Below are 11462 nucleotides of genomic sequence, written 5' to 3'. Positions count from 1 at the left end.
CACGGATATACAGTGAAAACTATTCAACCCGAACCCAGATTTAATTGAAAACCTTTCTAAACAAGACAAGTTTTTAAGTCTTTCATATCCGCTACAGTGTATTTTGAACTTGAGTAAACCGAACACCTGTCTAAACCGGACAAATTCTACAGTACAAATGGGGGTTTGGTATAGACAGGTTTCACCGTAGTTAGATATACATCTGTATATAATTGAAATACCTTTTTTGATACTGTAGGTGTTTTGAGGTGTATGTATAATCCATTAGTACTTACGTCCTGCTTGTTTTATTTAATGTAGATAAGAATTAAAAACCTGACTTCAAAGTTAGAAGTACTACATGTTACGAGCATGTTTGAACTATACTTAAGTGAAACCTTTGCGGATGTTCAAAAGTTCTGGTCTCGATTTCACAAAAGGTCAAAAGCGTAAAAGTTGATCGTAAGTAATGACGTCATAAACTAAAATAGCATTGTGACGTCATGATTTACGATCAATTTCTTGATTTTTCTGTATTTTTAACCTTTTGTAGCTTTTTTATCATTAGTTGTATTTTTATGATGCCTTTATTTATGTATGCTAAATGTTAATTACAGAACGTGTATCTGAATCCTTATTGGAATTTAATGTATAATACTAGTTTGTAGCGCTCATGTAATTTTATAGTAAGATACTATTTCAGCTAAAACTAAATGACAATTGACCGTTATTTTTATTGTTTATTGAGAAAAATATACATGTAATGTAAACCGCTATTTTTCGCATTTAAGGATGTCGGACCACTTTCGCGGTATCCATTTTGTAAATAAAACTCTTCTTAACCACTAGATTTGTTTGTGTCAGAGAACTATAATCAGGTTATGTACGTGCAATAGTGGTTTTTTATCAGAATAAAATTTTCGTTTACGAATAGCGCAATACGGACACATATTTCGTACCCTTCCTTTATCTGGGGCAATTATCATACAAAAATAATGGTATGCGCATCTTGATTTAGAACTTAAGGAGACAAATTTGTAATAATCAGGCAAAATGAGGAAAAAAATCTGCGAACGTGCATCTCAAAAACCTACAAATCTGATAATACAATTTCTCTCAAATAAGTCATCTCTATTTGAAATGGACGCTCTTTGATCTCTGCACCACCGGATATGAAAGAACACTAGATGGTTTGAAAATGGAAGTTTTTGACAGCGTTATCTGCCATCAAATGTTCATTAAGTAATTTGTAGTGTATTTTAATGGAATTATAACTTATTTTACCAAATTGATTTGGGAAATCTTTTTCTTAATTCCTTTCTAAGCCAAATTATACTGTCAAAGTAGTGAGTTTTTTCTAACCACGTTGCTTCCAACACAAGATTCTCACAGAGATTGGAACTTAGATAGCTGTCCATCTACGAAGTACGCAGGGGTGATCGTTTGGTCCAAAAATCACATACTAATTGTATGTTAGTATATGCTTCAGAGTACTAACATGTACTAAAGGTTGCATATCATAGTTTTCTAGTGGCGGGAAATAAGTCAATGGTCGTTTATAGATATATCTGTTTTGCCAACATATTCCGTAACATACTCTTAATTTCGCATATATTTTACTACGTAGAAGGCTTAATCACAAATCGTTGCATGGTCATTTAATTAGTAAAATTGCTAACTTGCATAAAAAAATACGAGGCACTTTTTTTAACGAATCTTTAAATTTAGCACAATTTTGCAGGATTCCTTTACATACCTTGCGGGTTTATAAAAAAAACTATGACATTAAATGGATTCGGGTTTTGTAAGTAAATAGAAGAAACCTGTATTGAACGTTTTTAATAAATATAGTACAAATGTACAAAAAATAATAGTAAAATACATAGATGAACAAAAACTCAATAATATGAGATATAATTGCACATATCTACATATTGACTATAATTAACACTCCCCCCCCCAAAAAAAAAAAAAAAAAAAATACGTATTGGTACCCCTTCCTTTGGCACTTTCTGATCGACAATATGCAAAAATCCTTTTATTGTACACAGCAGATTTTTTTTCACGTGAAATTCATTTTAATCGAGCTTCACATGAAATTAACATGATTTGCACATAAAATTCACTTAACACAAATCGCATGTGAACATACAATTCACGTGAATTTCAAGTGAATTCTGTCACAAAGTTTATTTCCTCAATTCGTGTGAATATCAAGTGAAATAATTTTGCCTGTGTACCGGAATATATATTTTGCAATGGTGTGATCCAATTTTTATGGAAAGCTTCAAGCAACATCTGGGTGTGATCTATTTGCTCAAATTTGCTCATTGACAGGCTATGATTACAAAAAAAGTCGTATTTTTTTACTTGTTATCTTAAAAAAGGAAAAACAAATGCACTGTTTCCATCCTTTAAAAAATGCAAGAATGTTTATATGATTCCAATCTAATCAATTTTCAAATCTACCCTGGAAAAATGCCAGATTTAATCATCTTCAGTCTAATCGACTTTAAGACCTTAAAGGATGGAATAGAGATAACCAACTGGCATCCTACAGCAACAATTTCTTTTTCTAAACTCCCCTTTTACCAATTAAAAAAACTACTAAACATAATATGAAACTACATTTCAGAATTGTCATATAAGTTGAAAATTGTAATACAATTTTAAAAGCAGACGATAGAAGAGGGAACAGATACGCAAACTCCCAAGTCAAGGTTTTGAGTCTCAATACCTTGTCTTGGAAGGATGACAGATGTGGTGAAACGCAACAAATAAAAGGGAGATAATGATGAGATTATACAGAGAGTTTATATACGACACAAGGCACATAAAATTGGCACTTCGAAATTCATTGATCTATTGATTACTTACCTATTTGTACGTACAATGTATAGTCACATACTGATTTCTAATTAAAAAGTTCAAATATAATTTCTTGTAGATTATACAGGAGTAAAACCCACATTTCCTTTCAATAAACGAAGCGTATTTCAATTACATCTGAAATACTATAAAACTAGCTTGTCTCACACGAATTAAAAAACACTCCTATTAATAGTATATACTAAAGGACTAATAATTTGACCTATTCATAAAAAGTATTCATCTGTATTGTATTTAATGCAGAAAACATATTTTATTTAACACTCTCTTCAAAATAAAATTTCGTGATATTGCAGAAGCAAATCCAAAAATTGTGAAAAAGTGAGTATCAGACATGAGGTTGAAGGCTGCTATGCGGAATTTTTTGCCCAAGAACTCCCACACCCCGGAATACCCCCTCCCCCCCCCCAAAAAAAAAAGAAACCATTAAGTTCGTTACACTAGAGGTGACTTTAAGTATATACGTCTCTAGTGGCAACCAAGATTTGTAACCGGAATTGTCCTTCCGACAATCACAGAATAAATGGAGAGCGTCCTAAGTCATACATATCAGACAAATGTTGTCTGTTTCCTTGTGGTGTTGTAATTACAGTCTCTGCCTTTGGGCATACAGCTTCATGGCTTGTGGTTTTGTAATTACAGTCTTAGTCTTTGGGCATACAGCTTCATGGCTTGCAGACGCAAGCAAAGCTCATCGTATCCAATTATATGAAAAACTCTTATCAGTTCGTCAATATTTGCCATAGGTCCTTTGAACTCTTTCCAGAAAAGCATAGCATGGTAAACTCTGTCTTGTAACTTATCCTTCCCATAATATGTCTGTTCGAGTTCCGCCATCTTATCTTCCGGGAATCGGAACTTCTTCATCAAGTACCGTAACTCGTTTTTGTTTAACGAAGTCTTGATGACATTGATCATCTTCATCAACAGCATTTCTGAAAGAAAGAAAACAAAAACAACTTTAAGAAATGATTAAGAACTCTGTCTGCATATTGTAGTACCTCCTCATTCCTTCAAATTAAAACTCATAAGCAGGATTATTCCCACTTTATTACAGTCAATATGTTATTGTACGTCTTTGGTAGAAAATTTCATCAATCGGACATAGTCTAGAATTACTATTGAAACCAAAATTACCCCGACACTTTCATCTTTTGAACACTGTCTTTTAGCATTCTGAAAGGTCTCGCATAAATCACTCAATTCTGCTTCTGCATTAATCTTAGAAAGAGTTATATTTAACAGCGTGTTGCTTCCGTTCAATTCGTTATGGACAGTACTTTGTAAAATTAATAAACTTCTAAATTCATAGACAAGATTTACTATATCGTCTTCTATTCATTGTTCTCTAGAAGTAAAACTTCGAGTTAGGAAAGTTGCATCAGGCTTGAACTTGATATGAGATAAAATGAGTGTTATGAAGATCATATGTGACATTTGTATATGATGTTACGTTGGTGCTTGCTATGCATCTCATATAAGTTGTAATATATTATGGAGAAAACAATGCAAGTACAGGGGTTGATCCAAATTTTTTGAAAGGAGGGTTCTAGAAAAAAAACAGAAGTTCAAGGTTATTAATGGCTCATTTTTTGCCCAAAGTTTGTACGAATTAACAAAATTTTCCAATTAAAAGGGGGTCCAACCCTCGGAACACCCGTTCGATCCGTTACTGAAGTTGAAATATCTTTTGTCTTGTATCTAGTTGGCTATTTTGTAATAAAACATGTTAAAACTATCTAAACTGTGCTTTATAAGATTGCTAATATTAGGTCTATTTTTCTCACTTTAAAATTTATCCGAAGCTCCATGAACAAATATCCCACTGCGCCTACCCCAAACCCCGGAACATCCCCACTCCCACCGCCTCACCTGCATCTTAAGTTCGTTAGCATAAAAAGTTAGTATATAACCACGATTTATAACCGCAAGTGTTCTTTGGAAACATTCTATCAACTAAAATTTAAATCATACCATTCGTATAAATGCTTAGATATTAAATTTAGTCTAACGCAAAGTTCATGCTTCTTAAATTGTGTTGATTAGAATCAAAAACTACATGCACGATACATGTATTGTTTATATGGTATTTTGTGTCCAATTTCAATATTCTTAATACTCAAGTCAGCTTTATGTAAAAAGAAACACTGTCTAAAGGGTGGTATTGTATACACGACAAATCTCTCCCTTTTTGAGAAACTAATTAGGTTTCAAGTCAAACAAAATCTCCTGGACTTAATGGAAAAGCCCTCAGATAGAAATAAAAAAGGGGCTATTCATGAAGGTAGGGTACATATGACTATTCCTATACACCAATGAAACTATAATTTCAAAGCAACTTGAAAGTCAATCCGGAGATTTTAGACTCCGGTTCAGAAAATGCAATAGTTTTTGTACCGTAGAGAAATTTACACCAATGCGCTTTCAATCTGATCAGTCAATAACTTTATAGAGCAAAAATTGGATCGACCTAACCTACCTGACAAAGAAACGCGCATGTGTACATGTGCAACAAGTTTTATGAATGTGAAATGTTGAAAAGTTTTAATAAACATTCAAGGACAATCACGGAGACAAAAATGTATACAGTGATTTCTTAAAAAAAAATCCTTTGCTATTTAAGTTAACTACAATCTATGCAACACCATTACCAAGGTTTGGGTGGAAAATGACGTAATTGTACTATACACACACAGCCACACATACTAAAGTATACGAGATCTTCAAGAGGTTTCGTATCAGAGGATCAACGACTCAATCTAAATGCAAGAATCGATATCAAATCATTTTGGAGGGATTTAGACCCTCCACCAACATGATACTTCTTCAAAGTTTGTAGAAAAGACACCATGTATTGGCATAGTCAAATGTAAATGCTTCTCACAAGGTTTCCGGTTATCAAATTAGCATCTATTTAGATTACCAACTACTAGTATTTCTGAGTTACCTTCGAAACTTGTAACATCTACAAACAAGACATTCAAACACTGCTGGTGAGAAGATTTTTCAAAGGTATGCAAAGTATGAAATTATTTATCCAATTAAGGACTGTGCATATTGTGATGATTTCGTTTTCATTGTTAAAAGCTTTAACTGAATCCTAATAAAGTCTGATTGAATTATTTCTACTATCTTACATGATCTTTTATGGGGCTGGGCAATAAAACATTGTGGTTATTTCTGAACAAAAAAATGCAAAGAATTAAACAAAATCGCCAAAAGCAAATTGTAGAAATAAGGACTGAACACTGACTGTAATTTCTGAGACCTGAATATTTGACAATGACCATAACTGTCAAATACAAACTCTGCAGAGCTGGGTGTAAAATCAATGCATTGACCTTACCTTCCCTTTCTAACGCTCTGCGGATGAAACGACCAATGGGTTGAAGGACACCACTGACACATACATCCATGGGTGGAGTTTTAAGTGGGTTGTTATGGAGACGCAAATCCTTCAAATTTGATAGATTGTCAAAGTTCTCTGGAAGTGATGTAAGGCAGTTGTCATTGAGATGAAGGACTTGTAACCTTGGCAACTCACAAATGGAATCTGGCAGTGTGTGGATATCGTTGTGGTCCGCAATGATAGAGCGTACGTTTCGCATACCATTGATTGTGTTCGGTAGCGTACGTAGCGTATTGTTCGAGAGAATCAAGTATGAAATGCTAGAAAACTCCATTTCATCTGGAATGTAAGAAAGTTGAGTCCCATTACTTTGGTCAAATTTTAGCCTCTCAAGATTTGGAATCGAGAAAACAGTTTTCGGAAACTCCGGAAATCTGTTGTCTGAAAGATCAATATCGTTGAGTTTTTCCATGTCAGCAACATTTTCTAGGACTTCTTGTAACTGATTCGATGATAAATCTAAAACTTGCAGCTCTTTTAAAGTGCAGAGTTCCTGATCAAATGTTGCAATCTGGTTATTATTGAGTTTTAAAACTATAAGTCTTTGGAGCTTTGAAATTACAGGAGGAAGACTTTCGATGCTGTTGTGGCTAAGATCCAATACTTCTAAATGCTTGAGTTCGCAAGCGACATGTGGAAACTTGGCGAACTTATTGTTACTAAGAATTAGCTGTCGAAGTTGTACTAGACCACTGAAGTCACTGGACAAAGTTTCTAGTTCATTGTTTTCTAAAAGCAAAATTTCGAGGTGGGAAAGTGAGCCAATGGCATCAGGCAGTGATTTGAACTTGTTATGAGATAACATTAGTGTATGTAGCCTTCTCAAGTTTTCAATTTCGATTGGAAATGAAGATATGTCATTTTTCAATAAACTTAAAACTTCAAGATGCGAGCACCAACACAAATTTTCAGGGACATCCTTGATACAATTTTCACCAAGATATAGTTCTCTAAGATTATAAAGTTTCGCGACATGTTCAGGAATTACACTTATTTTGTTGTTCTCCAGACCGACGACTTCGAGCTTCTCTAACTGGAAAAGCTCTTCGGGAATTTCCTGAAGGTTATTGCTGTTTAGTCCAAGTACAGTTAGATTTTGCAGTTTACCGATCTCTGGTTGGATTTCTTTCAATCTGTTTCCGGACAATGCTAGTTCTGTCAAGCTTTCCATCCATAAAACCTGAATAGGAATGAACTCGAAGTCGTTATCGTCTAGAATTAGTTTTTCCAACAACAGGAAATTCTCAGTATCACGAGGTAGATTCGTGATTTGGTTGCCAGCGAGTGAAAGTTGTTTGAGTCCATCAACTTTGCAAATCTCAGGATTAAGAAATTCCAGACTGTTGCCATCAAGTGTCAAAACTTTTAAGTTTTCTAAATAGGCAATCGCGTTCGGAAGATCCTGCAGTCTATTATCATGCAACTCCAAAACTCTTAATTTCCTCAAATAACCGATTTGGGAAGGGATTTCCTCCAAGCGATTCCCGCTTGCCCTAAATTCCCGTAGACTTTCCAGACCACCGACGTCAGGCAACATTTCCTCAATTTCATTGTCTGAGATATCTAACTGGACAAGCTTATCAAGAAGATAAACAGATCTACTTAAGCTTCTTATTTTGTTTTTTGCCAGGATGAGAATTTCCAAATTCTTCAACGAAATCAAGTCGTCGGGGACTTCAGAAAGTTTATTCTCCTGTAGATAAAGCGTTGTCAGATTGTCATATTCAAAGATTTCTGGCGGCACATGACTAAGACCACAAGAGTACAGATCAACCGTTAGGTATTTACCCTGGACATGAACTCTTTCTTTCAGATTGAAGACGGGTTTCTCTTCAACCACTTCTTTATTTTCGACTTTCTGCCCCTCTTCATTTTCTATCGTTATGTTCAACGTGCTTGCGGTTTCTGTAAAAAAAAAAAACAGATCTGTTATGTATTGGGTTAATTATGGGTCAGTAAATAGTAAATGGTAATTGGCTAGATCTGGATTAAGATTAATATTAACAGTTGTATGCACAGACTTTCTCACGACCATCTGTTGATTGATCCCAGCATCACAGGATAAAGATCTATAGTTTTATTTCGAAAACGTTTTATGACACTATCCCCTGTTGAACATAACAACTCATTTAATTAATTGCTTTTGACAAGTAAATATTTTGGTCAAAGTTAGAATTTTTAATGTTTTATTTATAATTTGTGTTTATTATTTGGTTGACTTTTTCCGGACTTATACTTTAATAGTTGAACAACGTGTCCCCAGTTGTTTACAGATCTCTGTTAATTGCCTAATTCAACTTTGCGTATGGTACGTGTAATACACGTTGGATGTTGATTTGGTATATTGGCAAATTAAGGTGATATTTTACGAACTTGTCTATTATTTGACAGCCTGTAAATTTATTACCAATACAACTGTACAAATTACACATTCACTTTCATAAAATTACAATTCATCCTTAGTACCTGAACAGAAGAAGAAGAATTGTATTATCAAATCAAGGGCCTCAAAGGACATGCACATTTATGAACAACTATAATTACTTATGACTGATAAATAAACAATGAATAAATATCATCCTTGTGTCTTAAATAGAACAGCCATGGTATAGGCAGCCCTTCTACAGGATACACCAATAACGATGCTATTGTGATGGTTATCCATGATTATGCAAAAGATCTTACCAGCGTCAAATATTTTATTCAAAGCAAAAGTTAGTTTTACATAAACTGCATACTATTATTTTTACCATCAGAAAACTGATTTATTTGTTTAAGCCATTCTACAGATACATGTACAATGATTTTCAGCCAGTGTTGGCATGTACTGTTTTTTTTTTATACATTGATTCATTTAAAAGACAGCTGACATATTCAAAGTAACAGTTTAAATGGTTTTTAACAAAGAAAAAAAACATTAAAAAAAAAACAGTTGTAAATGTAACAGTCAGTCGTTTAATGTAAAATCATAAAAAAATATATTCATTGGACAACGATGGATATCAACATTGTCTCATAGTTATTTTAAAAACTTCTTGCTAAAAGCCTGACTGTAATAAACTGGTTTCTAAAGAAGATTCATTATTTTAGATCCATTATATGCATCTTTCAGCAGAGGAATTATCTAAGCGATACCAACAAATAACTTCCCTTCCCATGTGTACATCTATATAATACTGTAATCCATAAAAGGATGTTGACTAACCAAATTGAGGAGACGCTTAAGTGATTTCTGGGGATTTTAATTCCATACAATCAACAAATCGGGGCATTTGTCTTTGATCCGTTTATAACAGTACGGAATGGATAATTGGTATAAATATTAAAAAGGCTGCCCTAATTTCTGCTTATTACGCAGAACTTCAAATTTGTAACAAGAACAATAATTCTGAGTAATCTTTAACAAAGTTGATGTTTTCATAAATGGGATAAGGCCCTTATCACTGAAGTGAAACGCTCCGCCCCCTTTTAATAGTTTAATCTAATTTGTTAATTAGCTATGCACACAAAGGCTATATGTCAACGGTTTGTCTTTCGAGTAAAGGAGAAATTTGATATTTCAATAAGAAGAAGGTAAATGAAAATTCAATGCATTTAAAACTATGTATCAAGAGGCTGATGATGTTACCTGTCATTTTCGGCAATACACATCACTCAGGACGCTCTGGTTGCCATGCAAGGTGTCCGTCTCGCATAAGTCGAGACATGGCGTGATGTGGGAGGACCCAGTGAAGCGCATGACAGGAAATTAATTTTGTAAACATGGCAGCCGCCAAGTCAAAGATATTTTGCCGACTATTTATTTGGTGTTTTAATTGAATATTTGTGTGATGTAATCAGTTTGTCAACTTCTGCCAGAAGTAATATTTTGCTGGGTATGAACTTTTCTCTCAGTTTCCAGATCAGCGTTAATAGAGTTGCAAATTCTAAGAAGGAAGAGGTTTTCAAAATTCATGTCGGCCCAACTTCCTACCACCAGCCTCTCATATTGCTTCTTCGTTTATCTCATACCTGAAAGAAACAAAAGTCTTTAAACTTGCTTCATGTTTGCAAGTGTCAAATGCAGGCTGAGATCTTATTGTTGACATTTAGTCTTTGCAGGATAAAAATTTTGATATTTGATAACTAGTCCGGATGATGAGGTCATCATGATGTTTGCTTAGACATTTTAATGTAGCATTTATGATGGGAGGCAAAAAAAAAAAAAATAAAGTAAAAAAAAGGATGAAGCCACAACAGATTGTATAATTACTTTTTTTGTTAGAAACCCATAAAACTCAATTTGTCAACTGCTTAAGGCCTGAATTTTTCAAATTAATGAAATTGAAAGTAGACCTTCACCAGAAAGTATTTCAAAATGAAATATGACAATTTCCAAACTTTACAATTTCAAAGTTTGTAAATTTCCACCATACGAGGGGTGGAACTTAATAGGAGAGATTGCGTCAAATCTCAGGATTTGTGTCTAACCTGTTTATTACTCAATAATACAGCTTGTCACAAGGTCACAAATAAAAATTGACAACTCTTCTGTGTATTATAATTTTTGATGAATTTGAGTAAGATTACAAAAACTTCAGCAATCTACATAAAAAAAATCTCAAGATAATGTACATTTGCACATGGTAATGAAAGATTTTATTAATTTAATTAGGAACTAGTTTGTCCACATTATTTATACAACATATCCATTTCAGAAGTCAGAATGGGATCTATGAAAGACAACCAAGATGTGGCTTGTTATTTTATAACAAAGCACTCATGGAAAGGAAAGTATGTTTAAATTTTATGTTTTGTTCATGGCAGAGTTCTTGTTAAGATGCGTACACGCGTCTGGACACGCCTAGTTAAAACATTGTGTGCCCATGGGATGCGTCTTCACAATATCAGCTGCATCCTAACATCAGTAATTTATTCAAAAATCATTAAAACTATCCTAAAAATCGTGACAAAAATCTCTTTTTTTGACAACCTGAACAACCGGAACTTTACATAGTTAATTACTTGTGATGTTCATCATACGATTGTTTTACCAAACAAAGTTAAGTTATGAAGTATATGATAAAAAATTGTGACAAATAATTTCAGTCTCATTTCTTTAATTAGAAGAGTCATAAATCTGACAAAAGGTGTTAATTGCTGTCTAAACAGGTAAGGGTATGTTTTATGACAGGTAAATAATCTC

The 11462-nt window shown here is 33.8% G+C and overlaps 2 protein-coding genes across 3 annotated transcripts in view; one reads left to right on the top strand and one right to left on the bottom strand.

The window, feature by feature from the left end:
- Positions 1-1801: 1801 nt before the first annotated feature.
- LOC148599521 (uncharacterized) lies at positions 1802-10015 on the bottom strand. The gene is made up of 3 exons (XM_088557717.1): positions 9906-10015; positions 6215-8182; positions 1802-3803 (listed from the first exon to the last, which is right to left on the bottom strand). The coding sequence occupies exons 1-3, from the start codon at positions 9910-9912 to the stop codon at positions 3505-3507; spliced, it is 2274 nt and encodes a 757-aa protein (XP_088413843.1). The 5' UTR covers positions 9913-10015; the 3' UTR covers positions 1802-3504.
- The window catches only part of LOC148599520 (dnaJ homolog subfamily C member 13-like), a 62130-nt gene continuing 60683 nt past the window's right edge, over positions 10016-11462 (top strand). For both annotated transcript variants that reach the window (XM_088557713.1, XM_088557712.1), the window contains exons 1-2: positions 10016-10152; positions 10975-11050. In XM_088557713.1, coding sequence (XP_088413839.1) covers positions 10983-11050 — 68 coding nt within the window. In that variant the 5' untranslated portion in view covers positions 10016-10152; positions 10975-10982. The remainder of the gene's footprint in view (positions 10153-10974; positions 11051-11462) is intronic.

The sequence above is a fragment of the Perna viridis genome, chromosome 13 (genome assembly GCF_037379345.1).
Source record: "Perna viridis isolate PV_CMFRI_1.1 ecotype Kerala chromosome 13, ASM3737934v1, whole genome shotgun sequence".
In the NCBI taxonomy this organism is placed as follows: Eukaryota; Metazoa; Mollusca; class Bivalvia; order Mytilida; family Mytilidae; genus Perna; species Perna viridis.
Note: the sequence above shows the minus strand (reverse complement) of the source record. Positions and strands in the feature narration are given on the sequence as shown.